Genomic DNA, 9,398 nt, shown 5'->3' with positions numbered 1-9,398 from the left:
AAAGAAAAAAAAAACAAAGCCAGGAAGAGTCACTAACCCAACCCCCTACAGGAAAAGCCCCTGTTCTATATTCATACCCACTTGCTACTCTCTTCCCCATTTGATCCCAATTTAATCAATTTTTACCTGAACAATTATACTTGTAATCTTATTGGTTGACCATAGTTTTGTCCCACCTCATACCCACCTTGTAATTTCCCATTTTCCCCTATCTTGGACCCGCCTCACCTCGTGGTTTTGCTCTATGAAGTCCCTGGGAAGGGCAGGGTCCTTGGCAACCCACTCAGGCCCCCTCTGTCCCTCTCTTGAACAGAAGCTTTCTTTCCCTCAATAAATACATTTTGCTCTTAAAAACAAACAAACAGAAAAAAAACAATAAAGGGCTGAGGATGTAGCTCACTGGTGGAGCACTTTCCTAGCATTATGATTTAAGTCCTGGGTTCAATCCCTACTGTGCCTACAGACAAGACAAACTAAAACAATGAAAAGAAAGAAAGAAAAAAAAAATGAGAGACAAAATTACAAAGGTATTAGGAGACAATGAAATATCTTTTAATCTTCAGTTACTGAGTAAATCTTAAAGAAGATATGAACAGAAGAAGAACGGTTGATAAATTTGACCTCAAAATTTAAAATTATAGAGAAATTAAAAATGTGCTAGTGTGAAAGAGTGACATCATATATAAATGATTCCTATATATACACAAGGGAAACTACTGAAAAGAAATAGGGAATGGAATACATGCAGGTAATTCATAAAAGGGAAAATACAAGTGCCATTAAGTAAACGACAAGATGCTTAGCCTTACCAGTGTCTGACACACTTCAACTTAAAACAAAAATGACACACTTTAAAAAGAATCTATGACATGGGCACTTTAAAAAAAGTTTTTAAAATACCAAGAGCTGCCTGGGGGCGGGGTTAGGAAACACACTCTCATATACTACTGAGAATGCAAGGTAGTACAGCCATGTTGGAGAGGAATTTTAGGTATCTCTTGTCAAAGCTGAGCTTATTTTAAGAATGTAAGATTAAATTAATATTCAAAACCAAGTCAGCATAGTTCACTGTGTCAGTAGTGAAAAGGAGAAAAGAGAAAAATGATACAATCATCTCAGTAGGTGCAATAAAAGCACTTGATACAATTAAAAAACTACTTGTGGTATATAATCCTTGCAACCTAGAAATAGAAAGAAACTTTATTAGTCTGGGCAAGGGTATCTACAAGAAGTTAGCATCAAATATTTATTTAATGATGAATTATTCAAAGATTTCCCTTTCCAGACTGGGGATTAGCAAGGGTGCCCATCATCCCCATTTTTATTCAAATCTACCATTGGCCTTGGCCAGTGCTACAAGACAAGAAAAAAACCCCAAAATATAGAGTTTGTAAGGAAAAAAATAAAAACACCATTTCTTGATTTGAGGGCTGGTCACCAGGGTATGTGTTCTCTTTGTGATATTTCATCTGGTATTACACTTTGATTTGTGTATTTTTAGTAAAAAATTATTACGTAGGGACTGAGGATTTAGTTCAGTGGCACAGTGCCTGCTTGGCAAGCGCGAGGTCATGAGTTCACTTCCTGGTATAAAAAGAAATTACATATACAAAGCTAAAAAGATGCAGTAGATCTCTAGTTGTTGACATGGAAATATGCTTATATGATAGTGCCAGTGATAGTAAAACAGGCTATAAAACTGTATTTTCAAAAAAAATTTTGTTGACACCTAGCAGTTGTATGTATTTATGGGATATAAAGTAATTGGGGGCATCACTTGTCAAAGCTGCATGACACATCAACACTTGTATAAAACATGTAATGATAAGATCAGAGTAACTATATTTATCACCTCCCACACTGATCATTTCTTTGTGTTTGAAACATTCAAAAATCCTTTCTACTAGCTATTTTGAAATTAGTCAAATTTTGTTAACCATAGTTATCCTACTATGCTATTAGAAGTTATTCTTTGCATCCAGCTGCACCTCTGTAAACTTTATTTTTTGATTCTATTAAAATATATATTTCATGTATAAAAATGTTTGTATATGTGAAGAATATCTTTGGAAGGATGTTCATAAAATGTATAGCTGGTCACCTCTGAGGAATGGAACAGAGAACTGAAGGTGACCCGTATTTCATCGTGTACTCTTTTGCTTACTTAAATTTTTTATTTTTTATTTTTTATTTTTTTTGGTTTTTCTCCGGTACCGGGAACCGAACTTACGACCTTGCGCATGCCAGGCAGGCGCTTTTGCCGCTGAGCTAAATCCCCAGCCCTGCTTACTTAAAATTAAAAACAAAAATGTAATTGTATGCTCATGGGTTCCTGTAGTGACCAGACTGAAAAACAACTTTGAATGTACCAGGCCTTGCATATTTTTAAAAGAAAACAGTCATTGAATTACTTTACCATGTGTATGTCTCAAAGAAACTAATCTGAACACCCCAAATAAAAATTCCATTCAACTACTCAATAAAGAATATATCATTATTTAGAGATATAGTTACTGATGCTAACTGGAATATTCCACATGCTCCTCAAGTTTATTTTACTGGATGCCATAATCAACATCTGGGGTAGACTTAACAGGTTTTAAAATGTTGATATATAAAACTAGCATGCAAGTAAATACAGTGGTTTATTGGGTTTGTAGTTTCCATTTTTGTCACTCAAATTATTTATTGCTTCTCATTGCATTTAAAAGTGATCCAGTTCCTCAGACCATGCCTGACCTATTTTTTGCGTTGTAGCAAAACAGTACCGAGTGTACTTCAGAGTACTAATGCTTCTTGCACGGTCAGATCGAGCACTGATTCCATTTCATTCTATCTGTTCTCATCCCACATGGTTCAACAATACACCCTCTGGAAACATAACATAATCCTTCAAATGTACCCATGTAGCATTTCACTAATTCCTTACCCGCTACGTCAAGAGCATTTCTGTCTAAATTTCTGCAAGACTAGTCTGAGCCATGGTCACAAAAACACTGCTAAGCTCACCTTCCTATTTGTGGGAGGAAATTTTCATTTTAAGGTAAGTTTACTTGCCATTACAGGTACTATAATACGTTAGTTTATATATTAGGCTTTGATCTTAGAGAGATCCAGCTCTTGCTATGTCTTGCTCTCAGTGTGTTTCATAAACAAGACACGTAATTGAGACTCAGTTTCTTCATCTGTAAAATGGGGGTAACTCAAGTATTTATGCCTTATGATAACTGTGATTATGAGGCAATAGATAAATGTCTACATACCTGACATTTCATATCAGCTATTATTTTCATTGTCATAATTTAATAAGCACCTATTCATTAAGTAAGTACTTAATGCATCAGGCTGTACTTTGGGTAGAGGATACTTTGTGTGGGATCTGGAAGTTTTGGATCTGGAGGGTGTGATTTATTTATGTGAAATAATCAACAAATCAGTAAGATATATATATATATATATATATGTTAAATTGTGTGCTAGTGATTAGAGTTAGAGAATAAAGATGTGCTGATGGAATACTGATAGAGTCATACCTTTGGGGGTGGATCTTCCATTGACCTTGACAGATGGGTTTAACTGATGGACAAAAAGAAAGGGGTTTCCAACTGGAGAGGAAGAACAAGGAGGATGCACAGACGTGGAGATGAGAGGAGTGGACCCGAGCATTGGAGTCTGGCATCTCCACTTTATGCCTTGACATCTTTTTCCCCAGAAATGAGCAGAGGTTTCTTCCCCAACTTTCAGCATGGCTTATGATAATGTTGTAAGTTCTAAGAGCAGCATCGGGCCTGGTGGCGCACACCTGTAATCCCAGCACTCAGGAGGCTGAGGCAGGAGGATTGTTGTGAGTTCAAGACCAGCCTGGGCTATAAAGTGAGCTAAAGGCCAGCCTGAACTACACAGCGAGACCTTGTCTTAAAGAAGACCAAAGTAAGAGCGGCATCCTCCCTGTCCATGAGATGAAGGTACTGATGGCCCCGGGCAACTTTCAATCCAAACAGTCCACACTTGGGGCTCAGTCTTCTTAAGTTTTACTTACCATAGACCATTAACACAATGGACCCCAAAAGCATAGCAACAGCATGTAAAGCCTCAGTATAAATTGCAGCTGCCAAACCACCTGAAGAGAAAGAGGAGGAAAAGTAAGGCCACATCTGACTCTGTTGACAGTAGCTTCTGAATCTGTATGCCTTTCTCCCCGGAGACCTCCATGTTCAGATGTCTGATCGCTTTAAATCAGCTCTTTCAACTACTTGTACTTAGTTTTGGTACATCCTATTTTTTCTCTTTAATATTCTTTATGATCATTTGTGAGATTTTTTCTTTTTTTAATTAATTAATTTTATTGGTACATTTTAAATATACATAATGATCACATTCATCATAGGGGCTTTGTCCTTATACATGACATCTCAATTCTTTTTTTCTCCCCATTCCCTTACTCTCTCTTCAACCCTTCTTCCTTCTTTATTGATAAAAGCTTTGTTTCCATTTTTCCTTCTTTTCCCATTTCTTTCTTTTCCTTTCCTTTTCCCTTCCCCGCTCCATAGTTCTCCCCAATTGAGCATATTCTTCCTATTTCATAATATCTAGTATACATGCTGGTCCTTATTTACACTTTTGATTTCTCACACCAGAGAAACAATGCAATATTTACACATGTTCTACTTATTTCACTTAAGAGTATGGTCTCAAGGTGCATCCTTTTATCTATAAATGTCTGAAGTTCATCCTTCTTTATGGTTGAGCAGTACTCCATTATATAAAAAACCCCACATCTTTATTCATTCACTGTCTCCAACAGTGGAGAAGGGTTCCTTTTCCCCCACAGCCCTGTCAACATTTGTTATTGGTTAATTTTTTGATAGTAGCCATTCTTTCTGGGGTGAGATGGATTGTCAGTGTTGTTTTAATTTGCATCTCTTGAATGACCAGTGATGCTGAACATTTTTTCATATATTTATTTGCCGTTTGTACTTTTTCATCTGACAAGTGTCTATTCATTTCAGATGCCCATTTTTGGATTGGGTCTTTAAATGGGGGGGTCTGATTTTTTTGGGTTCTTTATATATTCTAGGTATTAGTCCTTTGAGGAAAAGCTGGTAAAATTTTTTTCCTACTTTGTGGGTTGTCTCTTCACTCTGTTGATGATTTCTTTTGCTGTGCAAAAGCTTTTTAATAAAATGAGATCCTAGTTAATCTTTGTAATATTTCCCTTGTGGTCTAGGTTTTGTTCATATAGTCTGCCTATGCCTATGTCTTCGAGAGTTCTACCTTCCTATCTTCCAGCAAATTTAGTGTTTCTGTTTTAATATTTAAATCTTTGATGCATTTTGATTTTAGTTTAGTGCATGAGCCAAAGGTAAAAATCACAAGATTATCTCCATAGATGCAGAAAAAGCATTTAATAAAGTCCAAACCCATTCATGATAAAAACTCAGAAAATTGGAATAGAGAGTCTTTATCTCAATCTGATAAAAGCCATCTATGACAAACCAATAGCCAATATCCTACTAAATAGACAAAAACTGAAAGCTTTCATTCTAAAATTAGGAACAAGACAAGGATGTCCACTGTCATCATTCCTGTTCACGGTAGTTCTGAAAACATTAGCCAGAACAATTAGACAAAAAAAAAAAAAAAAAAAGAATAAAAGGAAGAAAGACAGGAAAGAAGGAAGTAAATTACCATTATTTGCAGATGACATGATACTCTACACAGAAGACCCCCAAAACTCCACAAAAAGACCTTTAGATTTAATAACCAAATTCAGTTGCATACTGCAAAGCTACTGTGATAAAAACAGCATGGTACTGGCAACAAAACAAAACAAACAAAAAATAGACCGGAGGGTCAGTGGAACAGATTAGAAGATGCAGAAACAACTCCAAACACACTCAGCCGCCTTATCTTTGACAAAGGGGCCAAACACCCCACCTCACTGGAATAAAGATAGCCTCTAATAAATGGTGCTGGAAAATACTTGCTTTCCACACGCCTAACACAAACATTAGACCCATGTCTCTCACCATGCATTTGTGAGATTTTTATCTTGCCTCTCTTTGTCCCAATTTCCCTTGCCTTTTTTTTCAGATGGATGACAGTCTGGGTAGTTTTCCTAAGCCAGAATGTACATCTGTCATCACAAAAGTTCAGTGTGGAAGCAACAGCAGCATCTCTGGTATCTGCCTACTAGACAGTACCCTTTGTCCAACCGTGGCAACCCAAAATGCCTGTAAACATCACCAAATGTCCCCTGAGAAACTAAATCTAACATCTCTTTCCATATAATGTAAACCATTGATTGAATACAGTCTACTCCACACTCTGATTTTGTCCACTTGGACTCTGGTGAACAGTTTACAGACACACATCAGCATCCAAGATTTGCACTGTAGCTGGAAAAAATCAGTGAGAACACCTCCCATTCTTAATACCTGGGTAAAGGCTGCCTAGGACAGACCTGCCTACATAAAAGATCCAGAGGCTTGGCTGGTGGCCTAAAGACTATATTTCCATTTCATTTCCTTTCTGTATTCCCACTCTGTTACTTGGTGACCTGCAAAATTAGGCCTTACTTTACCATAAACACAATTGTTGCCGATGCTATCATACCCCTTGGAGAGACCAACACAATCTGATTTTTAATGGTAGGATGCTACTTTCTTTGATCTTTTATTATTATTATTATTATTATTTTACTTTCTTTGATTTTTAATGCTCCTGCCTTCCTTATTTGCCTTGTGATGCAGACAGGGAAAAATGCCAAAACTGGAGACTTCTGCTTCAATGTCTAATAGGACTTCAGTCAATAGAGTGTTTGGATCAATATAAATGCTTGTGTTGCTGAAGTGATCTCACCTGTGAAGGTATAAATGCCAGAAATCACCAGCAATACCAGTGTGACCTGGTAAACATCCATGTCCCAAGCAATCTTCACAAACATGGCGCCATAGCAGACTTCCACCTGAAACGAGTACAAGGTCAACAAGAGGCATCTTCATTTCCAGTGGTATAAAAAAATTCTGAGAAAAAAGGAGATGGGGAGAAATTGGCAAACATATGCAAGAGGTTGTCTCTGGCTAGTATCCCATCACCTGTGAATGCCAGGTAAGATCTACCCAAGTCTTGTAACCTACAAATTCAGCCAAGGCCAGTCTTTTACGGCTTGAGTTAACCCAATTTAGTTAATACAATTTAGCCTCTTTTACTCTGGAGGCGCAGAATGGGAATGTGCTCAGAGAGTTAGTTTTTCTTACAGCTCTGCCACTGAGACAAAGCCATGGGGACAGCTTCTCAGCGATCAGCAACATTTCTCTCCATAGGGCCAGATGGTAAATATTATAGGCACTGTGGGCTACCATTGTCTCTGTTTTTTTATAACCTTTTAAAGCTATATTAAAAAAAATAATTCTTAGCTCAAGGGCTGTACAAAGAAGATCATTAGCTGGATTGGCCAGTGGACCAGATTTGTTGACCCCTGGCTTAGTAGTTGACACTGATTTTGAAACATCTGCACATCATTTAACTGGCTAATCTACTGCTTTGTTATTCTAATCTTTAAAGCCAAGGATGCAATGGGCACAGATTCATCTATTCATTTATTCACCAAATGCTTACTGAATGCCAACCATGGTGTAGACACTCCGTGGATTTCAGAACGCACAAGGGTTGTCAAAACTTAGTCTCGGTCCTTAAGGAGCATATATTGAATAAAGGCAAGAGACTACTACACAGACATATTCCACGTAGTGTAAAAAAAAGGCCATTCATTTGGTTATGCAAAAAGAAAATCTATCAAGTGCCATAACTGTTAAACATGGTCCTAGCACAGGGAGAAATATAGTGAGCAAGTCAGTCCAGGCCTTGCACTCAGGAAGCTTGCAATGAGTCACAGAACAGATAATAAACAAGTACACAAATAAATTACTATCACATGATGATAAGCATTACAAGAAAAATAGAAATAGAGGCACGACTGACTAGGTATATTCTTGGTAGACCTCTCCAAGGAGATTACATTTCTCCTTGAAGGAACAATGGGGAGTCAGGCACATAAAAATCTAGAAGTAGAATACGGAAGACAGACTGTAGAACAAGGGTCAGTGGCTTGAAGTAGAAATAAGCTAGTGTGTTTTAAAACCAATAGGGCAGGCAGTATGAACAATGGAGAGGAAATAAGGAAAGTAGTCCAGAGAGGCGGGCTGGGGCTAGCACAGGCCAGCCCTTATGGTTTTACTCAAGAATTAAAGTTTTCTTATAAGGATGCAGACACTCCTGGATTTTTTTTTTTTTTTTTTTTTAGCACATTACTTAATGACATGAAGAGAGTAATCCCAAAGTTCTCTGGCAATACCCAGGAGGGATGTGTAACCTATGCTTGAGAGATCCAAAGCTGCCTCTGCTTTCTATTTTTTGCAAAGGATTATTAAATTTTTAATAGTAACATTAAACACCATTAAACTAACTTACACAGTAGAGGCCAACAAGTAATTTACATAGCCCCAGAGTAAATTGCTAGGATAATTTAGCGTAGACCTGTGGCTGTTGTTATTGTTGTTTTTTTTTTTTTTTTTTTTTTACATGGGTAGGGGAGTCCTCTTTTAAGTCTGGCTTTTATGAAACTCACCAAGATCCTAGTGAGGAAATCAATGAGTATAAACAGAATAGAAACGAGGACCTGGATCCGGGCGCTACCAAACCTCTTTCTCAAATATTCTGGCAGTGTTGCCACCTGTACAAACAAGAGAGGTCACCATGAGATAGAGTGCACAAGAGGCTGACCCACAGGGATGAGCCTACTCACAGGTGCTGGTTGTCACAGAGATATTGCTGATGGTTGGAGTGGTGCAGGAACACAAGAGGTGGGGTCACTCCCTCTGGGACCAGTTAAAATGGGAAATATAAGCAAGGAGAGGCAATACTGCTATGTACAAGAAGCTTCAAGTCCAGTCTTCTGTGGAATCTTCAAATGCAGAAGGAAATCCAGCTATTTGAAAATGTCTAAAGATGGCAAATCATTTCTATAGGCTAATCATAGAGCAAAGGTGGTGCCTTGCCATATGTTACAAAAGTAGCCAGTGCTCAAGGGACACGGAATCTATCCCTACAGCTCCCCGACCTGTCTCTGTTCCAGCACTGTCAGTCTAGGTGCTGGTGTCTCAGATGATCTTGTTCTATTTGTCCATCATCTTGAGCTGTGTACCTCATGAGTCACGGACTGTGCTGTGCTCTCTGTGCCTACTTCACTCCTGGGTCACAGGCAGTGCCCAGCTCATGGAAAATGAATCAATAACTATTAAACAAGTACTGTCCTACTTTCTCCTCTGACTATCCTTATACGGTCTTGTCCACCTACCTGCACGTGTCTACTTCTAAGTTGTAATTCAAATATCACC

General features: G+C 38.0%; 1 protein-coding gene across 2 annotated transcripts in view; it reads right to left on the bottom strand.

Annotated features, from left to right (window-relative positions):
- LOC102025978 (sodium/glucose cotransporter 1-like) overlaps nt 1-9,398 on the bottom strand; it is a 62,491-nt gene that overhangs the window by 33,668 nt on the left and 19,425 nt on the right. For both annotated transcript variants that reach the window (XM_005396369.1, XM_005396370.1), the window contains exons 5-7: nt 8,630-8,734; nt 6,862-6,967; nt 4,040-4,120 (exon numbers count right to left, since the gene is read on the bottom strand). In XM_005396369.1, coding sequence (XP_005396426.1) covers nt 4,040-4,120; nt 6,862-6,967; nt 8,630-8,734 — 292 coding nt within the window. The remainder of the gene's footprint in view (nt 1-4,039; nt 4,121-6,861; nt 6,968-8,629; nt 8,735-9,398) is intronic.

The sequence above is a fragment of the Chinchilla lanigera genome, unplaced genomic scaffold (genome assembly GCF_000276665.1).
Source record: "Chinchilla lanigera isolate Chin_1 unplaced genomic scaffold, ChiLan1.0 scaffold00054, whole genome shotgun sequence".
In the NCBI taxonomy this organism is placed as follows: Eukaryota; Metazoa; Chordata; class Mammalia; order Rodentia; family Chinchillidae; genus Chinchilla; species Chinchilla lanigera.
The sequence above is the reverse complement of the archived record's forward strand: the minus strand, read 5'-3'. Positions and strand labels throughout refer to the sequence as shown.